The 25,479-nt window shown below is 34.9% G+C and overlaps 1 protein-coding gene across 1 annotated transcript; it reads left to right on the forward strand.

Moving 5' to 3' along the window:
* Positions 1–18,701: 18,701 nt before the first annotated feature.
* LOC131074394 (probable E3 ubiquitin-protein ligase BAH1-like 1) lies at positions 18,702–22,589 on the forward strand. Its single transcript, XM_058011017.2, has 6 exons — positions 18,702–19,018; positions 20,040–20,284; positions 20,394–20,651; positions 20,765–20,902; positions 20,999–21,057; positions 22,189–22,589. Exons 1-6 carry the CDS (start codon positions 18,856–18,858, stop codon positions 22,292–22,294), a joined length of 969 nt encoding a protein of 322 aa, XP_057867000.2. The 5' UTR covers positions 18,702–18,855; the 3' UTR covers positions 22,295–22,589.
* Positions 22,590–25,479: the final 2,890 nt, after the last annotated feature.

Here is a 25,479-nt window from a genome sequence, read left to right on the forward strand (position 1 = left end):
TATCGCTTCTGCCTCTTGTATGCATATATTTTTCCTCTTTTTTCTCTACCATCTCTGAGAGTGGAAATGTAGTTTATATAATTGTCAATTAGGGTTAGGAGACTGATTTTTCCGACCTTAGGCTGACCTAGAAACATTATTTTCCAAATTGCAAACTTGAAGACCCGATGCCCAAAAAGAGACCAGGCCCAAAATAGGGCCAGGGACTAGGGCGTTGGGCGCCATGGTCCTGAGGGACCAGGGCGCTGGGCGCTATGCAACTGAAGGACCAGGGCGCTGGGTGCCATGGTCCCACCTCCTGGGACAGCAGGGTGTAAGGAGGATTAGGCCAAGGTGCAGAAAGATGCAGTTTTTGATGTCGCAAACAGGTTTTAGGGTCTCCATTCAGGTTCAGTGTTGCGCCGCCATCGTGAAGACCCAAATGCAGTCAAAATTGCAAGTGTTACAATTTTAGGACGCTACATTTAGCCCCCACTTTAGTGGGAGTATAAGTGTACGCCCATACTTCTGGTAAAGTACAAGGAAACAACATTGAAAGACTTTCACCAGGTCAAGGAGGCAAGATACACCAAGCCCCCAAAGGACTAAGGATCTTACGACTTCGATTGACAAAGTAAAAGCGAAGATCACGAGGGAGAACCATGACTGTCAGTAGTAAGGTTCCCTCACTATGAGTCATGCAAGAAAAATACCAAAAATTTTCAAGGCAAAGCTAAGTTCGCCAAGAAATTTTTTTTAAGAATCTTGAAGAGATATGGATGGAGTGTATGCCCCCTACGTTAAAGCGATCGCACATGCCTCGTCGGGGGTGATTGCTTTAAGGTAGTGATACACATAAGAAATGAGAAGGGAAAGGAGCATGTTATCACAAAGATTTAGCCCCCAAGTGTGAGATAAACCCAAGGATAATAGACACAAAACACAAATCACGAGGTGACTTCACTTTCCTTGGGGTCAGTATGTTGTATGATAATTCATGTATATAATATGTATGTATGCATAATTGTTCTTCATTCCCCAATCAAGGAAGGTCACCTAGAAGAAGGGAACACATTTGTCTTTTGAGTCAACATGAGAGAGACCAAAAGAGATCTCAATGCTTTGCATCGTCCTCAAGTAGACAACACTAAGGACAACAAATAGAAGAATGAGAATAACACATAGAAGAAGTAACAAAAGAGAGGAGGAGAGAGTCTGCTATGCTAATGAAACTAGTCTAGCACGTCATCCACCCCCCGATCTTGCTGATCAATATTTCAGGAAGGCAGGAAACACGCTAGAGGAGGAACATCCAACATAGCAGATGGAGCTATCGCAAGATCCAAACAAGGGCCATGTTCATGTTCCAGGCCACGTTGTTCTTGTCTAGGAGCTAGGATAAGTGCTTTAGAAAAATCAATATCAACATATTCATATTCACTATCAGAAGCAAGAGAAGTAACATTTTCATCATGAATAACATTTTCATCTATATCATCATCAAGATTTTTAAAAATAGGATCTTTAACTCGCATAGGATCAAAACCATCATGCATCTTATGCTTAGGAGACTTTGGCTCAATTTTCGGCTGAGGAGAAAATGGAATAATACTAGCTGAAGGTGTTTTTGGGGATTGCAAAGTTTGAGAAGCACCTGCACGAGCTCTAAGACGACGCTTTCGTCGGCATTCATGCGCAGAATGATTTCGTCTAGTCTTAGTAGGAAGTTGAGAAGATTGAGGAGGAGGAATGTTCTCATCCTTATCACTTGGGTGTTTAGGTTGTGGTTTCTTAGGTTGGACAATAGGAGAAGAGGAAGGTCTCTTCTCTTTATAAGAGAAAGGAGGAGGAACTGCTCCATATAAAGGAGGAAAATTTGGTTTAGGAAGGAGACCAAGTCCATCATGACGAGGAGGTATAGGTCTACTTTTAGAAAGTTTATTAGACATAGACAAAGTCACATCCATAGGTTGGGGATCTTCTTGAGGAAAGACATTAGTTTTATCTTTCAAAGGAAGAACTTCCTTCTCAAGAACGATAGGAATATCAAGTTTGGGTGTTCTAGGTTCACTTAGAGATAAGATCATATCTTTTTTCCACTTTTGATAAGATTTGAAAAGATGATCACTTCGCGGTGGAAGAGATAAGAATTGTTTAGACCAAAAATAATCAATAGGAACGCTAGAAGTTCTTTCAGCTAGTTTAAAGAGACTATGATTGACAGTAACAACTTCACCATTATGGGGAAATTTCAAACACTTGTGAATAGGAGAAGCAATAGCTTTCATGGAAGATAGCCAAGGATAGCCTAGCTTCACACGAAATTGTTCGGATGATGGAATAATAGCAAAGCTCACATCAAGGGATTTATTATGGACCTCAATAGGTAATGTAATAGAACCAATTGCAGGAGAAGAAAATGCATCAAATAATTTCACAACCACATTTGTTTTGTCATAGATCACTTGATTCAATTGCAAAGTAAAAAGAAATTCTTCAGTAATGGCATTAACCATGCAAGAAGGATAAATAAGCACTCCATGGCAAGGTGTATTCTTGACTTTTGCAACTATATATAAAGGACCATCAGGTGCCCTGATAGTTTCACTAGAATCAAATGTGATAGAAGGTTCTTTAGGGATTTTTTGCTGCTCTACAAAGTTAATCACATTCGAAGTCATAGACACAAGACCATCAGGTGAGAAAGAGGAATCATTAGTCTCAATCACATTAGAGGTATGAGAAGGAAATGGATCAGTAAAAATCTTAATATTTTGGTTAGGAAGAGCTACAGATGTGTTACCTTTCTCATTCACACCTGAAACAGAGATAGTATTATTATCAATCAAATCCTAAATTTTACCCTTTAAAGAAAAACATTTTTCAGTATCATGCCCAGGTTGATGATGAAATTGACAAAAAGATTTGTTATCAAAATAGGGTGAATTAATCTTTGCAGGATCTATTTGCTTTATAGGAGGGAGAGTAAGCACATTTTGTTCCAATAACTTATTCATAATGCTATGCAATGGTTCATTCAAAGGAGTAAACTTTCTTTCTTTCTTGAAAAACTTAGAAATAGGAGGCACACCTGATGCTGCATTCACATTGTTGCTGATGATGTTTTCATTGAACTTAACGAACCCTCTATTCGGTTTAAACTTCCCAAATGGTTGTTGACTACTATCACCCTTATCACTCGGAGCCATAGGATTTGCTTGTTCCATTTGACTCACAGTCAGTTGATAATTGTGAAGAGTTGCACACAACTGTTGGAAAGAAGTAAACTCATAAAACAAAAGTTTTTCTCTAATATCTTTTTGTAAATTAGAAATAAAGATTCTTTGAATATCATTGTTAGGTACTGGAAAAGAAATTTGAGCACACAAATGCTTATATCTACTAATGAAATCAGTCACTTTTTCTTTAACACCTTGTTTACAATGCATTAAATCAATTAAAGTAACTTTAGGACTTATATTGTTTTGAAATTGTTGAATAAAAGCATTTGCAAGTTGTTGGAAAGAAGTAATAGAATAGGAAGGCAACGAGCAATACCATTGTAGAGCCTTATCTCTTAATGTTCTAGTAAACAGTTTTGCAAGCAACCTTTGGTCATGAGCAAAATCGGTACATACTGTTTGAAAGGTCTTAACATGCGTTACAGGATCACCTTTACCATTATAAAGCTCCAACTATGGGATTTCAACATGCTTAGGTGGGATAGCTTGAACAATGTCAAGAGAAAGTGGGCTCGCAACATCAAATGTGGGCACACTAAACTTAGATTGATTCATAGAGGCAATTTGTTGCTATAAAGAAGAGATAGTTTGTGCAAGATTGTTAATGGTCACTTCAGTCGAAGAGTTCATATTAGACATGTTAGATTGTGATGGAGGTATTATGTTATTGAAAGAAGGCATTGATTGAGAGTAAGGTGGTGGGACACTATGATGGTTAGTCATAGGAGATGATTGAAAAGAAGGAACACTACAAGGAGGAATGGAATGGTTAAATGAATTGCCCCCTTGCGTCATGTTCATTTGTGGAGATGTAGTAGGGACACCCATTGAAGGAATGAATGAAGAAGTCGGATTGAATGAAGGAAGAGGGTTGATTGAAGAGGAAGGATTGCCCCCATGACTGGTGATCATAGGTGGAATGTTTTGTATTGAAGTAGTCATTATATTTGATGTAAAAGTAGGTATACTAGCAATAGAAGTTGTCAAAGGAATAGAATGATTGACTTGAGTAGGAGGTTGTGTATAACCTAAAGTTTTGGCACAACTCTTCATAGGCATCACATTCGAATCCACAATGTGTGCCATACCACGCAAAATATCAATTCCATTCTTATCACTTTGAACCATGCGTTTTAGACCCTCAATTAATGAAAGAGCTTGACTATCGGGATACTCTTGAGACATCCATTGCTGAAAATCATCAAATTGGTTATCCAATTTCAAAAGTTGCTCTACAGAAACCTCATGGAGAGTTTCTTCATCATTAAGAGGATTAGAGGAATTACCTGTGTCCTCGTTAAAGAGGCCATTCAAATTAGGTTCCATCTCCTCGGTAATTAAACCTTGGAAAGACTTAATTCTAAGGCTTCGTCTAACGGGAATAGTGTAAGTAGGGCTTATTGTTGTAAAACTCATGCACTAGAGAGGGAGAGAAGAGTTTGAATTTAGAGGTAGTAAATTTCAATAAAATCAACCGATCTCCTAGATTTAGGCTGTTAAATGCAATCACGACAATCTCCCGAAATCTCAGAAAAAATGTTAGGGACCATGGCGAACGGAGTGCACACGGTCCTTGCAACTTTTTTCGAAATTTTTAGCGATGAAAGTTATGATGATTTTAAAGCTAATTTGAAAAAATTGAGTGATTTTACGATCTGTAGATAGGCCAAATTAAAGTTGCAATCTCAAAATTGAACCCTACCAAGATTGTTGAAAAATGCAAGATTTGAATTTTGAAAAAGAGAGGGAAACTGAAATTTTGAATTTTGTGATTTTAGAGGGAATACTAAAAGCAATGCAAGCTTTGAAATTTAAAAGTTGACTCAATTTCATGCAAAATTCAATTTTGAAAGCGGAAATCAAAGTTGTTGCAATTAAACACTTAATTTCAAAAGTCACAAATTGCAAAAATTTGAATAAAGCACTGAAACTTTGAATGAATGCCAACACACTTTTCAGATTTAGGACAGTAAGAAACACAATTTTAACACAAAATTTCAATTTCAACAATTTTTGAATGATTATAAGCCTTAATCCAAGCAATCACTAGACCAACTTTGACATTAATTATGAAAGTGTTAGAATTGATGAAATCAGCCAAGATTCTGGATTTTAGCAGAAAAATACAGTAAGATCTAGCTCCCGAAATTTCAAAAAAAATGTCGGGGACAGTGGCGCTCGGGGTGCACACTATCCTCGCAACTTTTTTCAAAATTTTCAGGGATGAAAGATATTATGATTTTGTTGCGGAATCCAAAGTTACAACCGATTTGGAGATGTTTTGATCAGTGAAATCATTGGTCAAAGGTTGAATCAAGAGGGTTTTAAAAATTAGGGTTTTGACACTTAACCACTTAATTTCCAGAATTAAAGCACAAATATGAATTGACAATTTGCAATAGAAGGGTAGATCTGAAACAAGCATTAACCATTAAACATTTCACAAGCTCAATTACTAAAAAGAAAATTAACCTCTAAATTTTGCAAAAGATCAAACATGGAAATGTAATTAAGGAAGCAAATTTTTCAGATCTAACCATGAATAATCAGAATTAGGATGTTCACATCGGGTTCACCAAAAATGTAAAGCGGAAAATCGAACCCTAGGTGTTCCCCCCACTCCAAGGAGAAAGGAGGTCACTAGGATTGACAGTTTTCACTTAGGAGAGACTTTACATTCAAAAGAGGGGTTGAAACCCACAAGATCCAATCCCACACAATGCAAGATTGAATGCTGAATGAGTTTCAAGGGTTAAGACAGCAAGGCTACCCTCTTTTGTAAAGAATGTAGATAGAAGGATTGAACTAGGAATGCATGTAAAGTAAGAAAGATTTGCTTATAAATGGAGATAGGGATACAGGATGAAGCTACGGACCTAGAATTAGTAGTAAAATGTCAAGACGATGCTGTCCTGCAAGTTTGAGCGAAAGTTGACGCGAAGATGGTGCCCGGAGTGCACACGGTCCTCCGAAAAATCCGCGAAACGAAGGGGGATCTATTCGTCTCTGCACAAGGATTCCAGATCTTCAATTACAGTTGCGTACTTGCAACCTACACACAGAAAAGAGAGGACGATTGGGGGGTTAGGGATTAGGGGTTTGCCTTCAGGTCAAACCCCGGTTTTGGAATTAACCAAGAAATGAGAATGCTGTAAATGTAAATGTCTGTAATGTAATCAAGTACTGATACCTTGTTGTAAGAATGTTTGTATTCTTACATGCGAAGGTGTAATGATGTTGTATGTTGTCAGTGATCTCCTCTTCAATGGTTGAATCCTTGTCTTGAATGCAACACTTAGCCTTGAATGGAGACTTAGAATGAAGGAATGCTTGAATGTTTGAATATCGCTTCTGCCTCTTGTATGCATATATTTTTCCTCTTTTTTCTCTACCATCTCTGAGAGGGGAAATGTAGTTTATATACTTGTCAATTAGGGTTAGGAGACTAATTTTTCCAACCTTAGGCCGACCTAGAAACATTATTTTCCAAATTGCAAACTTGAAGACCCGATGCCCAAAAAGAGACCGGGCCCAAAATAGGGCCAGGGACCAGGGTGCTGGGCGCCATGGTCCCACCTCCCGAGACAGCAGGGTGCAAGGAGGATCAGGCCAAGGTGCAGAAAGATGCAGTTTTTGATGTTGCAAACAGGTTTCAGGGTCTCCATTCAGGTTCAGTGTTGTGCCGCCATTGTGAAGACCCAAATGCAGTCGAAATTGCAAGTGTTGCAATTTTAGGATGCTATAGCTCTGACAAGGGATCTCATACCCTTTGTGACACACTAGCCCTTCCAACAGTGGGCGTTCGATCTAATAGGTCAAATATATCCTGCATCATCTAATGGACATAAATTTATTATCACTGCCATTGAGTACTTCACTAAGTGGGTAGAAGCGGTTCCACTCATCAAGGCAACCGGAAAACAAGTAGCTCTATTTATTCTTAACTATATCATCTACAGATATGGTATACCTTCATCAATTATAACAGACAATGGAGGATAGTTTAAGAAGAAAAATCTAGATGAACTCTATGAGAAGTTTAAAATCAAACAACATTGGTCCTTAGTATATTACCCTCAAGGTAATGGACAAGTAGAGGCATCTAACAAAAACCTACTAACTATCTTGCATAGAACAGTGAACAAATCCGGGAAGGATTGGCATCTGTAGCTCAATCTTGCATTGTGGGCTTATAGAACAAGTATCAGAACACCTACTAGGGCTACACCTTTTTCTTTGGTGTATGGGTCCAAAGCAGTATTACCTACTGAAGTAGAAATACCATCTCTAAGAGTTTCCTTGCAAGGTCTTGTTACTGATGAAGACTATAGAATATCTAGATTGCAAGAGCTCGAATTGCTAGATGAGCGTCGACAAGTGGCGTTTGATCATCTTAGAGTGTATCAAAAGAGAATGTCCAGATGATATAACAAGAAAGTTCGACATCGAGAATTTTAGGTTGGTGACTTAGTTCTAAGAGAGAATCCTAAAAATCAATAGTTTCGAGATAACAAAGGGAAGTTGGAACCCAACTAGCTGGGTCCCTATATCGTTACTGCAACTTTTGGCTCTGGTGCTTATCAACTTTCAACATCGGAAGGAGAATAGCTCCGTGAACCGATTAACACCATCCATCTGAAGAAATTCTTCACCTAAATATTCTTTGCTCCAGGAACTTTTACAGTGGAAAATGTCTTGAATAAATCATACAAATAAGAAAATGTCCTGAAAAAATCATAAAAAAGCAGAAAATGTTCTGAAGAAATCATAAAAATCAGAAAATGTCCTGAAGAAATCATAAAAATCAGAAAATGTCTTGAAGAAATCCTAAAAATCAGAAAAAGTCCTGAAGAAATTCAAAAAAAGAAAAAAAGAAAAAGAAAAAAAAGAAAAAGAAAAAAAAACAAAAAAGAAAAAAAGAAGAGAAAATGCCTTGGTGAAAACCTGGTAAACAGGCACCTTGGTAGAAAAAAATAAAATGAATCTCTGCCAAGCAGGTGAAAACCTGGTAAACAGGTGCCTCTTGTACTCGAGCGCTCCATCTATCAACGCAACGTTGGCATTCCCACTTTCATGCATCTTTGCTTTCGCTTGTACATTATTTAGTCACTCTTGTGACATCCTAGTTCGTTGGAACCTTCATGGCTTGAAACCGATCAATGTCCTAGTCTTAGGTAATCAACAGAGCACATTACATGTCCTAAGCAGTATCAACCAAGTCAACCTTACATCAGTGAAACCTAGTCATCCACTCCGAGTCAGTTACCTATTTCCTGACTACTAAAGAGTTTTATCACTGAGTTAACAAGCAAAACAACATAATGGAAAACAAACACTAAACAGTTTGAGCTATGAATGAAAATTTTCTTTGTGTGTTGTCTTTTATATTGGTTTTCGATTATTATCCCTCTGAGTAACTCAAGGAAGTCTATTGTGACTAAGAGGAGCAAGGATTGGGGGCATAATATTTTCTTGTTTGCTGCTTGTAGGAATGATCTCAATGATCTGGAAACATCTAAATTAGCTAGGTGTCTGTGATAAGAGCCTTCACATCAAGGTGGAATCGCCTCACATACCTCAACTCTGCTTATTTGAATGCTACAAGGAGGTTCCCATCATTTCTTTGTCTATTTTGAGGGCATTTCTTTATTGTGCAATTCGGGTCCATGCATAATTTATCCAAGGATATGAACGAAAAAAGGGTCATTGCAGACAAGATCATTAATATTGCATATACAAAGAAAGGAACTCTACTCTGTCTGCTATAATTGTCAAACACTCAATGATAAAAATGAATCTTTTCAAGGTCCAGTGACTAGGTTTAGGTTGCATTTCATTTTGCATCTCATTTTGCATTTCATTTTGTATCTTGTGAATTTAGAGTGATTTCTACATAATAACACTGATTTCTTTATCTTTTGAATGAGAGTTGGAGCATTCATCATTTCTCAGCTAAGTGGTCTCTTTTTCATCATCGTTTCTCCGATCGAGTACTTGTGTTTTGAGATGTTAGTTGCATACATCAGCATCTTATATAGATTCATACATTTCACTATCACTCATCTGCATTCATCTTATTGCATAAGAAAATGACAAATTTGCATTATTCATTACTTAGTTGCACATTCATCTATTTGCATACGAAAAGAAACAAAGATAGACATCCATGATCATTTGCATTACATACATTCCTACTGGAAATATATGCATACATATAGAATAAAGCATATAAAGGACATCTCATAAGCGAATCAATACAAGTATGATGAAGTCAAATCGGATCTCGTATATATATCATGTCAAGTATAAGAGTACAAAATGATGTCAAAAGACATATACAAACTCCCATCGGAGTCAGAATCGTATAGGCTACAAAAAAATGGGTGTGTCTACAAAAAATATCTGAGCTACAAAAATAAATCATCTAGCTCGCTCCCTCTCCCTCATCGCCTGGTGGTGGAGGAGGATCCTGATGTCCGGGATCTTGACGAGGCGCCCGTGCTCCCTCTAATTGTGCCATATACTATGAGTAGGGTATCACCTACTGTGCAACAAGAATTGCAACACTATACACTGCAACATAGTAAGATGCCCTACTAGACTGGTGAAGGACCTCCTGTCGCAGGGGATCTATCTCTGCTCTCATCTCCGCTCTCAGCACTACAATCTAATGATCATGCTCAATCCTCACCTCGGTGATTTGGCGATCACACTCAGTCCTCATCTCAGCTAGCTGCCAGTCTCTCTCCGCTAGCTGAGTCTGAGCAACTAGCAACTATGACTGCAGCTCTACAAGACGTGCCCTCATTGACCTACCAACGTCTATCCCCTGCTCTCTCATAGGCTCTCCACCCCCATCTCCACCTCCACCTCCAGCTCCACCCTGCTCCTCCCACCGCTGCCGAACTTGCCTAGGTGCTGCTCGTGCCTCCTCCATCCCACCCAATCTCACACCCACTCCTCCTAAGGATCCACCCTCACCCCTCTACTATCCTCCCTTAGCTGGCACCCTGCTACTATAGCACCTAGATCACCACTACCCCGTCGTGGAGCCTCAGCTCTCTGTGCCTGACCCTGCCTTTGGCCCTGTCCCTGTGCTGGTGCGGGGGGATCATCCTCAACATCCTCAATATGAGGAGCATGCTCACCTAGATCTGTAAAACACGAGAATGGATGCTGCTGAAAATGATCTCTATACTGGGGCAATACCCCCACATCTGCTACATCGTTCAAGTAATCCCACCTCAGGCGGTGTAACCCTGTCAACTCCTACATCACCAAAGCATATGACAACCGTGGAGACCATCCCTGTCTCTCCTTGTCAGCATACCAAGCATAAGCTATATACTCCTGTGAGATCCCCTGAGGTCGGCCATACTGCCTCATCACCCGAGACACAACGAATCACTCCACAATGGTCTGTGACCTCCCAATCAGTGGGCGTGTAACAAACAAGTCCCTGCGAACTAGCAACCAGTCATCCCACGGCTCCAAACCTTTGTATGGTCTCCATATGACGACTATCAGGTCATCGAGCTACCGTCTCCAGAAATCTGTCTTACCCAGATGGGGTTGTGTAATATATCTGGCATACCTATAAATGATCGGCTGCCCAAGCTCTCTGCTATCAGCTACTATTGGCCGACACACGGGAAGGTGCTCCCAAGCCCACACCTACAGAATATACACACCAGCGGCCATGCTCCGCCCATCTCTATATACGATCTCATGCATCTCTCGATACATGTGGGCCAATAAACAAGAGCCCCAACCAAGTCTCTAAGGGGTCTCTATCAACCTCTCTAACATCCGACCCCATTTGCACTGGAAGCCCTGCTGCCCTCTGTCTGGCATCAGAAAACAACCTATCAATCCTACTAGGATGCATGCCAAAGGATACTCCTCATTGTACCTGCTCATAAGAATATCCCAACTCATAGATCGAGTCAAAATGTCAGGATCACCAAAGACATACCTCACGGCCTACAATCCTGGAAGGTGCCCTAAATCATAATCCACCTTATCCCCAACAAAAGGGATACAAAGGATCTTGTATACATCCTCAGGAGTGATAGTCAACTCCCCCACCAACAGATGAAATGTGTTATGCTCCGAATGAAAAGGCTCTACCAATGCCGTGAGCATTTCGTGATTCACACGGATATCAGGTAATCCCAACAAATGAGTCAAGCCGCACAAATCAACATGAGCTTGCTCAACCTTAGATAAATATCGCACTAATGCCATGGTAGGAGGGTACACACATCTGAATAACATAGGAGGTAATCGAACCTGCAAAAACCCAACAACGAAGCATCATAAAACATTCCAAATGAGCCTACATGAGAAGTAAAATATCACGCAAATCCAACTAAGTCAAATGCAAAATCAAATTTTCACGTTTACACCTTAAAAAATGTTCACTGTTTCCCGAATGACAAAGCACAGAGAAGTAGAATCTCGTACGAGTTAAGAATAGGTGACGTACGACAAAACAACCCCAAACAAAAAAATTTTAGACCCCGCATGACAAAATGGTCTTTTTACAGACCTGACGTACGACACATGGGTGGCCCTAGAATGACAAATCTAATGGTCTGGAATGACAAAACAAAATTTGCCAGTTTCTCGTACGAAACAGGATCCTGTCTCGCACGATAAAACGTGACGCCCGACTTCAAACATACGGAAAACGTGAAAAATGCACAAAAAAATTCAAAATTGGAAACACAAACAAGCTTAAGATCGATCACTTACCGCTGGCTCATAGTTTCGAGGTCGATTATGTCTTCTCTAGTGCTCGAATCGATGCTGATGAAAAGGGACCACTATTTTTTTTGCAAGAGGCTTTTTGAGTTTTCAAACTTGGAGGGTTAAAATGAATTGAAAATGACACTTTGTCCCATATATAGCCAAAAACCTAATTTTTCAACTTGCTCCGATGGACACGAAAATTGTACCCTTAGCTAATTTGACAGTTTTGATTCCATTTTCGGGATCGAAATTGAAATTTGAGATTATTTTGCTAGTCAATTTCAGAATTTGGACCACTTAGCGCTTTTCATCAAGTGCTCTTTCTTTAACTTTGCGCTCAATTTCTCGTTAATCAATGCTAAATTTTTAAAAATTCCTTTGAATCAATTTATGCTCAAAACAACTTATCATCGCTAAAGAAATTGCCTATCATCATGTACCCTCACTATCTTTCGATTTCTCTCTCGAGGGGGCATACTCGTGACCTTATGACCTCACATTCTTCAATGTCGAGAAATTTTAAAAATCTTCATTGAAAGTCGAGCAAAAAAATCTATTTCAACTAAAGAAAATCAATCAAATCCTCATCGCTAGGGGCATCTCAACTTCATCACTTTATATCAAGTTGAGATTTCTCGATCATCTGAATCAAATCAATCTCTAGGGGCATATTAGTTTCATCGCTTCATATCAAGCTAATATTGTCTTTATCTGAATCAATCTCTTAAGGTTAATCAGTTTCATCGCTTTTCATCAAGCTGATTATTCGTTTAAACTCAATCAAGTGTTTAAAGAGTTTCTTTAATCACACTAAATCTAAGCAAGTGTTCAGTATTCGTTTCTTGATCAAGCTGAGTAGTTTATCTTTATCATATCTTGATCAATCAGGTTGAAGATCGATTTTTATCATCACTCACTGTGTCTAGATCAATCAAGTTCTAGATCAGTAAGATCCGCTTCTTGATCAATCAAGTTCAAGTTTGGCATCTTTTCTTTTCTATCATTCCTAGTTCAATCAAGTTCATGAACGGTATCGCTTTAATCAGACTTCATTTAGCTTTGTCGCTTCGAATCAAGCTAAACACCTTGCTTTTCATCTAGTTCGTGATCAATCAAGTTCAGAACTGGTATCTCCTAGACATCAAATTTTCTTTGAACCAATGCGCTGCTCGCACATTAATTCAAAGAGGGGCAAATGTAATATCCTAAAAATGGTCATCTAAACCATGAGCCGCTAATCTCGACAACATCACTAAGGTCTCAACCAAAGGCAATTAAATAAATCTTGAACACACAATTAACTCTTTAAACATCAAAGGTCACATGGCAAAATTAATCAACCAATATTAATTAAATATATATTTAATTAATTAAATCATTCCAAGTAAATCATTTTTAAACAATTATCTTATTTATTTTAATTAAATATCTTTTGCATATTTAATTAAATAAATCAATTTGCCATCAAATCAAGAAAGAGGAATTAATCTTATTTAATAAATCAATTGAGCACAAATCTTCAAAAAAGGAAATAAATTAGAAAAAGGAATTAATTGACCAAGAAAGAATTAAAAAATTGAGAAAAGAAATCAATTGGAAACAATCTTGAAAAACAAATTAAAAATTGATAAATAATCTCAAAGAAAGCAATTAAATCTCAAAATTGAATGAAATAGAGAATAAATCAGTTTTTTTCTGATTTAATCTTATTTTTAGTTCAATTTCCTTTAAAACTGAGAAAAGCATCCAATCACATCAATTCACCTGGATTGTGCTTCCTCTTGGAAAATCTTGACCGCTCATCATCATTTGATCTTTGCCGTTGGTTTTTTTTTCTGAATTTTCTATAAATTCAAGCTCTCATCTCTCATTCAAAGATCCTGGAGGCTGGAGAATATATTGTTATTATACTATTTTTGCTCTAGACTCATTGATATATTGCATGTTAATTATTTCACATTGATTAAATCATTTAGCTTAATATTGCAAAAATCTTGTTAGATTAATGTTGCATCCATCTAGCATTCATCATGCTAATATAGATTAAATCCTTCATCTTGATGTTGTCTAGTCATTGGTATTGCTAAATAATCTGAGAGCAATCTTATACTTGCATCTTTTAGAAGGCAATGGGTCGATTTGTTATGGTTTATTATTCATTGATTATATTTGATTAACCATACATGTAATGACTTGATTGAAGTGTTGTGTCTTGCAGATACAGGTCCACTTTTCACACACATTCAATTTTTGGTCAAATAATCATAATGATATTTTATGTAAATAATTTTCTTATTATAAATAAAGATTTTTTTAATGGTGAAATTTCTTTCAAAGAGTTTTTTTAATAGTGAAATTCCCTTTTTAATACTTAGAAAAAATATTCTACAATATGTCGTATGGATTATGGATGGTGCTAGCCTTTTTCACAAATGATAAGATGGAAAATTGGATCCAACTAGCTTATGGATTATAAAATCCCCCATCTAGCTTAAGGTTGTATCATCTTCCAAAGGAATAATTGGACTTCCTAAAAAAAAATTCATAAACTAAGGAAATAAATGAATCTTTTAATGCATAAACATAAATAAAATTGAAATCTTAGTTTATGAATGTACCATTGTAAACGTCAAAATAAAATTACTCATGTGTTGATTTTCCTCGAAAGTATGTGGATGAATATCATATAACACATGTGAATGACTATGAATGACTGACTTGCCATAGTAGAATTTCTTAAGATTGATTGTATCCCAAAATGATGAGTAAAATAATACGTTTATATAATTTTAACTCACCTAAAAATAAAAGTTTCCAATTTGAGGACATAAGAAGATTATAATGGATCATTTAATTAAATGATGGATAAATGTGCGCATAAAGTTTCTATTTTTAAGTTGAATTGAATAAAGAAAAAAGAATAAGTTTTTAATTTTAAGAAGAGTTAATCTAGGAAGAAGATTAAGTTTCTAATTTGAGAATTATAAAGATGGAAATATAAATTATGAATGGATAATTAGCTCACATTCAATTAAATAATAAAATATTATTTAATTAAAGGGATAAATAAAAATAGATAATTAGAAAATAGAAATGATTTGAAATTGGGATTTAGCTTATATTTAAATAAATAATAATTTATAAATTATTTAATTAAATATATAAAGTGGGTTGATAAATTATAAATGTAGTCCAAGCGGTTGAGCTTAGTTGGTTAAAGCATTGAGTTCTCAATGTGGAGACCCAAGTTCAAATCCCATGAGAGACACCTTTGTGTAGAATTCTAAGTTGTGATTAATTTTAGGAGAACAATTAAAAAAATAGTTTAGTGTCTAAATTTTCCCCCTCTTTAAAGCAATGTTTGAATATGATATTTATATTAAAAAATTTATATCTAATCAATAAAATTGATCTATTCAAATTTAATGGACGCCACTAAATATCAATATTAACCTATTATCAAGTGTTGACACAAATATTATCTAGATCAAATGTAGGAGGTTTGTATGGATGGTAATAAATAAAAAGATTATAGTAGTTGAAATATTAACAAACAAATATATTTCAAGTTTTATTTCGATGTATCTTACGCAAATAGGTAGAAGAAACCAATCACGGTTTAGTTCTTAGTTGTCTGTTTGCTTCCAAGTGTTGGAATTAGATATGTGTCAAGTTGAAGAGAATTAATATCAAATTGAAGTCTCTATTAAAAGTGTTCAAATATTGCTCTATCCCTAAGATAAATGCCCTTTTTAAGCTTATGTATAGCAATTTATTCACTACTAAATTATTGTATATTAAAATATATATATATATATATATTTTTTTTTCCAAGAGGTGTCACTAGGATGGAAGTCTTTCCTTTCTAAGCTATAAATAACTACCTCTAAAGTAGTTGTGAATTGAGAAACACTCAAAGCATATCATGGGATAAATATATGCTTTGAAAATATGGTAAGTTATATTTCCCTCTCATTGATGGGACTATTGAGTTAAATTATTCTATAGATAGTATGAAATAAACCCTACCTCTAGAGAGGGTATTCAATATAAAATTAAGTAGTTCTTTGAGGGACATTGTAGTCTTTCAAGTGTAGGTTGTGTCACTCCCATGGTAGAATTGATAAAATAAGATGTTTGTATTGATACTATGGATGGTTGTGTGGAATATTAACCATTACAATATTGGTTTAATGGATCTTATCTAATCTTTTAGATTTGAGAGGATAGATTGTAGCTTACCATGGTCTATATACATGTATTTTAATTTTTTCCTCTAACCTTGATTATCTTTTGATCTCTTTTGTTGCTTGATAATCTAGGATAATTTTAGATCCAAGTTACATTCAAGTACATCTTAGAAGTAGTTTATTTTGATTAAAATAATATATTAAATTAGTTTAGGACTTGAGCCTTGCTTTAATAAACCTGTTTTAGTAAATCTAAAAAATTTAATTATTTATCTTTGTCCAATTTGATTTATGCTAACAAAGATCCCTTGTAAGAAAATTACATACACCACTTAGGTTTTCCAACATAGTCAAGACTTGACTAAAAAGGAACCTTGGAGATGGATCTTCATCTTTTCAAGAGAAGTGGAGATATTTAGTACCATTCTAATTGATGTTGATTGTGCTAAAACCACCAATTATAAGTCTCTTCAACTAAATTTCCAACATATTGCATCTCATGTCAAACCTTTGCAACTAGTCTATATACATATTTTCTTTCACCAAGTACTCTCGTTTATTTATAAATTTTAGTTTGATTTCATTTCCTAGTTGTAGTTTTTCTAGTTTTATTATACTTGGATATTAAAAACAAATGTTGTTTATTACCTTCAAGTAATTTTGTATTTGATAGTAGACTAAACAACACAAGTAAATGAAGTAATCTCATCTTAAACGTATACAAGGTAGATTGTTTTCATTTAAAAAATGTGAAAATTTTATCCTTACACTTTTCCCTCTTAGTTTATACCACTTTTCTACTTTGCATGAACCTAACACATAATTTCAATCAGTTTGGTGATCTCACTGACCCACACTCAATTTTATACTTATAAGCATCATCTTACCTGTACTCAAACTTTCATTAATCTTAAAATAACATTTATTTTTCTTGTTTCAAGATCACACACACATGTGGTCTTGAACAAATTTAGGGCCACAACTACAAATTTGAACCACTTTGTCCACTTTTAAATTAATTACATTCCTAGATTAACATAGTTCCAACTCTCGTATCAAAATTTTAAAATAATGTTCTTAGGACATGTTATAGAAGTACATTACTTTTAGGTCATTTCAAATTAGAAAAGAAGAACAAATCAATCTATCACCATGGGAAAATCATCCTTTGTCTCGTCGAGTGTCTTCTTGGTTAGTTATAACAACCTATAGGCATGGGATGTAGCTTGTGGGAGTGGAACGACCTAGACATAGTCCTTTCATATAGTGGTTGTTTAGTTCATGCTCCACTGGATGTTTGGTGCATGGCCAAAATTTTGAATGCACTACCATCCACGTCCTTGCCCTTGGATTTAAGGCTTAGCCCTTAGTGTAGTTAGTACTAAAATAATCAAAATCACTCATATTTTTGCTATAGTAGCTCTATTGCATCAAACATTCTAATTACATAGATACATAACAAACATGTAGTCTTCCAGTAGGTCATTATAGTTGATGTCTAATTTCCATAACCCATAATCTAGATCATTATTGTTTTTTGCTTATATTGCATGCAAGCTTTTGGTATTGATGTTTCAAGTCATACTCTATGATGCATCATTGTAGTTGGTTAATTGCATCTAGTCCCAAACTCTCATTGTCAATTTAATACATCATTGACACCTTTATAGGTATCCGTTGCATAAGTTGCTTGTGTCTTCTAATCCCTTTCAAAATTATTGAATAGATCAACGTGGTTGGGCCAAGGTGCAAGAGGGGTTTTAATTCACTTCCACACCATAACAAGTAGCAAGCTCTTACAATGTTTTTAGTGCCACTGGCTTTTCTATTTGCAATTGCATGTACTAGCAAATATTTTTTGTAAGTATCAAAATTCTAATGATTTAGGATTTGATACCATACAAGAAGATTCACGACCACACTTTTTAGGTCAGGTTTATGGATGTGGGGCTTACAATCACAAAACGGGTTTGATCTAGGTTCAGACAAAATTTCAGATTTCAAAATACATAATCATCACCATTGTTTATTCCAAACCTAACTTTAAATTCTAGTTATCAAATCTCTTATCACAAAAAAAAAATCTTCTTTCCAACATGAAACTATACATTTTCATTTTAATATTTCATTTATATTTCAAATCCAATCTAAATAAACATATATCTAAATTAATTGCTCAATTATCAGACTAGATATTTGGGGTGAGTTGCTTTATTTCTTTTCACATCCTGAGCGTCTTTTCAACCATAAGAATAAAATGATAATGAAAACCCAAAACGTAATGAAGACACCACAATGTAATCATTACTACAATGAAACATCCTACTGTCCTATGTATGGAAGCAAACCTGCTTGACCATAAGTAAATTAATAATAAAAATACAAGTGGTGCCTAATTTGACTTTGTCTGTTTCAATACGGCAAACAAACACACTGCCACTAATATTTTAATTGTGGACAGACAAGCGTATCAGTCCCCTCTCAGAACGCACTAAACATATACCATATTATTCCAAGGATCTTTTAACCCCTTTTCACCATTACTTGTTTCACATTCAAAGGCTATATAACCAAAAACAAGTTCCACCAGCATAAAATTATGGTGAAGGCTTTCAAGAAGCAAGGAAGCATGTATGATTACAGTAATTTAGAGAATTCCTAGACCTAAGTTTTCTCAGCACTACGTCAACATGAAAAGTGGGCGTCTATTGAAAGGATACTTTTACATTGATTATAAGAGACTGAAAGCTCTTATGAAAGAATGTATTCACAGAAAGAGAGAGTTAGAGACACTGCCAAATGTAGAGGCTGCTACTACAATAGCTAACTCTGAATCAGCTCAACATTGTATAGGTAATTCTCTTTCTTGTTCAATCATCTATCTGGAAATGCCTGGTGCTTGATCATCCATAGTTTATACTAGTTTAGTGGCTAGAATTTTGACCTTTGCCCATAAATGCTTTGGATCATAAGATAATGATAGTTTGTTGATTACCGTGCTTGTTTCTGGATTCAACTGTGTAGATATTATTTGTATCTATGTTTGAGATCACACTCCATGATCTATCATTAGGATGAGAGAGCTGTAGAGTGAACAGGCAAATGAATTTCATGGAGTGTGATCTAATTGATGCAAATAAATTCTACGCAGTTGAATCCAGAAGCAAGCATGATAATCATTATGGCTGTGGAAATCTACTGACTCTGAAGTTTGCTGATGTTTAAGATTGTAGACGTTGGCATAAATTGTTTCTGGATTTAAGTTTGCTGATACATAAGGTTGCAGACGTTGGCATGACTTATTTCTAGATGTGAGGTTTTCTTTGATGTTTTTGGATCAAACTCTATGATCCATCATCAGAAATCAGAAAGCAAGAGAAGAGATCATAAAGTTTGATCCAACGCATCATTCATATCTAAAATCAATTCATGCCAATATCATGAACTCTGACTGCAAGATTGTAGACATGATTATTAAAATCTGCTTCCTTATTAAAGTTTTTAAGGTTTCCACAGATCAAACATTATTAGTCTAGATTTTGATGTAATTGCATGTGTATTGTTCAAAGAGAGGACAATTTGTGTTGCAACTTCTTAACCCATCATCAGTCATCAGTGAAGTTGAGATTTTGCAACTAGCTGGTAATTCCAAAGTTCATGCTACTAATATTTTTCATTCTCCTTATATTGTTTATCACTTCATCATGACCATGGGTTTCAGGAGGAGATTATATTTTGGAGAATGGTTTCATTATACACTGTTTTTCCCAAAGCATTTACTCAAGCAAGTTTTATCTTTGTGGTGTTTAAAGAAAAAAGGAAAAAATCTATTATGTTTTTCTGATGGATTGTCTTTTCAAAAATGTTTCTGCAGAGTGTGAAAGATTTTTTGTGAAAGAAGTGAACAGGCAAATATCTGCTGTAATTGGCTGCTTCAATCTCCATGCTAAGAACCTGCTCCATCATCAGATTTCCTCCGATCTAAGGAGATACTTATGGAGGGCTAGATATCTGTTTGCAGATTATCAACAAAGAAGAATAGCACAGGCCCAAAAGCTTATATCATATGCAGCTACCAATGCCAAGGCAATCAATAAGCTGCTGGTGAAATACAGTAAAGTTAGTACATCTGTAAATCTGTTATTTTGTTTTATCTTTTCTTTTATTTCTTCAACATTAATTTGTACTGCAATTTTACTTGATTCTATGAACTCATGTTTCCATGTAGGTCCACTGTTCAACCCACACTCCACACTTTAAGTCCAGATTGCATACTGAACAACTAGAGCTGCTGAAATCCCCATGGTTAATAGAACTCTGTGCCTTCCAAATCAACTGCTCACAAGGCAAGAAGTATACAAGTGAAGCATGGGAGGCCTGTACATATAGTATTGAATTTACCATTGCTGTTGCTGGACCTAGTATTAATTGTAAACTGTTGGAATCAGCAAATCTGGATTTTAATCTCAACTGTCCCATTTGCCTAGTAAGTCTCAGAAATTTTCTGTTTTGGGTTTTCATCTCTTGTTAAATTCATGCCCCTTTTCTTCCTTTTATAATTATGACTAAATGCAGACTTATACTAAAATTATCTTGCAGGACACTGCATTTGAGCCAATTGCTCTGGGATGTGGACATATTTTCTGCAACAGTTGTGCCTGTACCAGTGCCTCTGTACCAACCATAGCAGGAGTAAAGGCTGCAAAGCAGAAGTCAATGTGTCCTATTTGTAGACAGGTGAAGTAAAAACCCACGATCAAGCTCCAATATCTATTCAATATGATCAAAGTTCTATGCCATGTTCTTAATTCTTAATGGTGTCCTTTATTGCAGATGGGAGTGTATGCCAATTCTGTTTATTTAGTGCAATCAGGATTGCTTCTCAAGAAAAGGTTTGTCAACTAGCAATAAGTTTTAGAAAAATAATAATATAAACTGTAAACTGGGTATGCTTCCATTATTTGGTTCAGGTGTACTATTTTACTACTGAGTACTAAGCTGTTTCCCAAAATTATTAGTATTGCTATTGTGTGAAGATATGATATTTTTACAGTTGGTCAAATTATAATAGAATATTTTAGAAGTAAAAACAACATAAATTTTCCAAAAAAAATATTTTTAATCATATTCATTTAAAAAAATAAATAAATTAGTATTATTCTTTCTGATTTCAATTATGTGTTTACTTTTCAATATCAAAGTTTCTGATCATACTACATGATCTATCATCAGGATGAAAGAAATAGTTAGAGAACAGGTAATGTAGTATGATCCCAAACTATTTCTTTCATCTGGATGATAGATCATGTAGCATGATTGAAAAAGTTGATGATAAAAAGTATCTCATAAAGTTGCAAGCAGAAAGGGAAAAACTTACATGACTTTAATTGATAAATATGGTAATTAAGGAATTATAGAAAATCATAGAAAATCTTTTAAATAGCAACAGTTGTCACTAAAGATTTTTAAGGTAAAAATTTAAGGAGGTTTATCACAACCGTTCCCAAATTTAGGTCAAACCTTTCATTTAGAAGATCAAAAGAAACAATGAAACCAACAGTATCTAGAAAAAACAAATCAGACAGATCAAACCAAACCATTATGAAAAAGCCTAATACACTGACATTACTGCTTTTCAAATTGTTACTGTTATTTGTATTTTCTTAAACTTAAACAAATACTTTTTATAATTTAACAATGTGAATGGATAATCACTTCAAATATCATCACACTAGAAAAATAATTGTCACAGATTAACGCTGTCTTACCAACAAAGCAATTGTTTTCTATGGCTGCAATTTAGTATTCTTTTAAAGTAGGCCATCCCAATTTTCTAGTGCTGCAGTTAATGTAGGTCATGGTACTTTTGTTTTTTCTTCTTCATCTTTCTGTGGGCACCATTTGCTTGTGGGGATACTGCTACTTTATAGGCTTTTTTAATTGCAAAGTTAGTGCTTTACTTTTAAAAAAGTTTTTTGTACCTTTGTTTTTGTATACAAAATCTGAGTGATTAGTTGGAACAGGTGTAGAGAGGTGTGGAAGGAAAGATTGCCCATGGAAAGAGCACTGAGAGTGAAGCAGGCCAAGGAACATTGGAAGGAGCAATCCAGATTATTTTTGGGAGTTTAATCTTAATCATCATCATCATCATCATATGATGTAACGTTTGATGTGAAGTTTTATCAGTAATGCTGATGTTTATGAGGTGGAAGGGTGACAGGTCAAATGTTATGATGAAATGAAATCTAACTCAGATAAGCCTGTTGGCAAGAAGAGTATTTGTATATGAGGTGGAAGGGTGAATGAAATCTACTTAAAGATAAGCATGTTGGCGTGGAGAGAGGCTGAGTTAGTTATTTGTATATTTGTATATCATTAAATTATTGATGAATGAAAATGAGGGGGTTTTCCTTGGAGGGTCAAAGTGTTTTATGTTTTTATATAAGGTATGATTAAGTCTTAATTTGTTTTTGTTAAATTTTTAATTTAAAATGAGACGACTTTGAAGTTGAATGAAAGTGAATTGTTCTTGTAGATTTGTTTTTCTTTTTAATTTTGACAAGATCAAAGTGTTTTATGATGTTTTAATTTGGTTTCTTTGTATTTATATATGTAATATGATAAATAATTAGATATTTTAGATATCTTTTGTTTTTCTTTTTAATTCATAGGGTCAAAGAGTTTTATGATGTTGTAATTTTGTTTCTTTGTAGTTTTTAAATTAAAAATGAAATGACTCTGAAGTTAAATGAAAATGAATTATTCTTATAGATTTGTATTAAGAATTGTTTACATACATACATACATACATACATACATACATGGTTTTTACAAAATCAAGTGCTTCTTTTTGTTACCATTGTAATTAAGAAAGTTTCATATGATGTTATTGAAAACACTTTAATATAAATTATGTGTATTTATAAAAATCTATAATAATGCATAAATAAAAAAATATTTCAGCATATGTAGTAGTGCCAAGGTGGGGTTGTGGGGGGTCATCCATTCATATAGCCATTTATTTGGCATGATCATTAGACACCAATGAAGCCACCCACCCATTTTGTGAGGTAAGTTAATAGAGCACAATGAGGAAAGACATCCCATCCTAGTGGCAAATTCAATAGTGTATTACATGGAACAATGCTAGTTAGAGAGTTCATAAACATAGTATGGGATAATTCATCATGATGAATTGCAAAGAGGTGGTTATTTTCCTATGAGGGGAGGTGTACAACCCACACTATGTTAGTGATGGCAAGAAATGACCACGGTTGCAACTATTCCTATGAACCTAATAAGCATGGTGCAATTTATTGATACCATTTGGTGAAACCTCACTCATAGTGCATGAAGTGTTCCCCTCATGACTATGAAAATCCTATAAGCACTGTAATTTTACAACCACCTTTTTTTGTTGAGCTTAAATTTGGAAGTAAATAAAACAAACCATGTTTCCCTTCACAATTATTAAAAAAATGCAATCAATATTCTCATGATAAAAAATAGCACAATTTATATACTTTCATAATTGAAAAGTAATAACAACTATAACGATAGTTCCAAAAAAAGTAATATAAGTAGGGAAAGGGGTTGTATACTAAAAAATAACAATCCTTTATGAGAGAAAATGGAAGGCTGCAAAGAGAATATGAATCCATCACCATGTAGAATGAACATTTGGGCAATATTAGAAGGTATGTTGAAAAAATATATTTAGTAGGAAGGTGGACATATTGCTTGGTCCAAAGAACAAGATGAACAATTTTTTAGCTAAGAGAAAACACCTAGAAAAATAAACACCATTGTAAAAGCGATATTAGGCTAAAGTCTTAGAGCTTTCCAAAAAAACTATATTCTCTATAGCCAAGTGTTAGGTAAAGAGAAAAGGACCTAATGCAAATTGAGCTTAGAGAGTGTTGAAGGGGAAAAAATCAGAATTTAGTAAAGCTATAGTTTGTGATCATTGAAGGAAAAACTAGTTTGGAAGCCATCAAATGAATTAATATTTCCCAAACATTTCCAGATGCTTTGTACATGAAATGAACCCTTGATTTTGATAAGAGTAGTAGAAATGAGAATGGTATGTAGACCAATCCCCTTTAGAACTATTTACCATAAGATAATCCTTCATTCATTTTTCAAAAGAGAATATTTTTCTATTTCCTGTCACCTTGAAGATCTCAAGTAACCCAATTAACACATAGTGCTTGAATTTGTTGTTAAATATTGATAACTCTCATTCCAACCTTATCTTGAGGTAGATAATGGATTTCCCAAATGACAATCAAATCTATAAGAATGTTGTCTATTGGCCCACAATAAATTATTGAGAATATTAGTAAGTCTATCATGGATAGCTTTAGATGGGGCCTAACAAGAGGACTAATAAGCATGAGTGGCTACACAAACTTATATATAAAGTTAGAATTTCCCAATAAAAGAAAGAGTATTAGAGATCCAAAAGAAAAAAAACAACTCTTTAAATAATGTACTAGTGAACGGTGGCAAGAGGCCTTCCAAAATAATAGGGGATGCCCAAAAACTCGAATACCTTACATTTAACATCTAAGTATAGAGAAAATTATTCAACTAGCTAGGGTTAGATAAATGTGATGAAATAGAGGATTTTGATGATCTTGTGGCTTTTTTAATGTCTAAATTATAGGAAATTATATGTTTTGCATTAGAGATCAAAAAGTATAGTCTACAAATAATATTTATCATAAATATTAGAACCTTAGTAGTGTGGATTATCTTTATTTTCCACATGATTTTTAGACCAAGGTGAGGTACTTGATAATTTTTTTGGTAGAAGGGAAGGGGCACCCACAAGAAGTTGGGCCTGCATAATTTAGGGGAAGCATAAAAAAAAATATTGAAAGAAATGAGTACCCATTTCATAAAAAATGGGTACACCCATTTAGGTTCAATCTCCTAAACCAAAATTTATGCCCATGCAAAGTGAGTAATTGTTTTGATTTTTTAAATGGGTACATATTCTAAAGTGGGTACTCATTTCATTTTTTTTAAAGAAGGCAACTATTTAATGCAAAAATGAATACTCATTTTAGAATGAATCAAGATAGGAAGTTGTGTTATGTTGGAAGATCAAGATTAGTCATATGGATGTCATTGGTTAGCAAGTTATATTATGTTAGGTGATCTATAGATTATCAATTATTTAAGAGATCATGCTAGTAAGCCACACTATTGTAGATGATAAAAAAAGGTTATATGTCATGCAAGTTTCTAAAGATAAATTGATAACCATGTCTTAGGGGGTGTTATGCAACATAGCACCACCACTTAGG

Source organism: Cryptomeria japonica, chromosome 3, assembly GCF_030272615.1.
Source record: "Cryptomeria japonica chromosome 3, Sugi_1.0, whole genome shotgun sequence".
NCBI classification, from domain to species: Eukaryota; Viridiplantae; Streptophyta; class Pinopsida; order Cupressales; family Cupressaceae; genus Cryptomeria; species Cryptomeria japonica.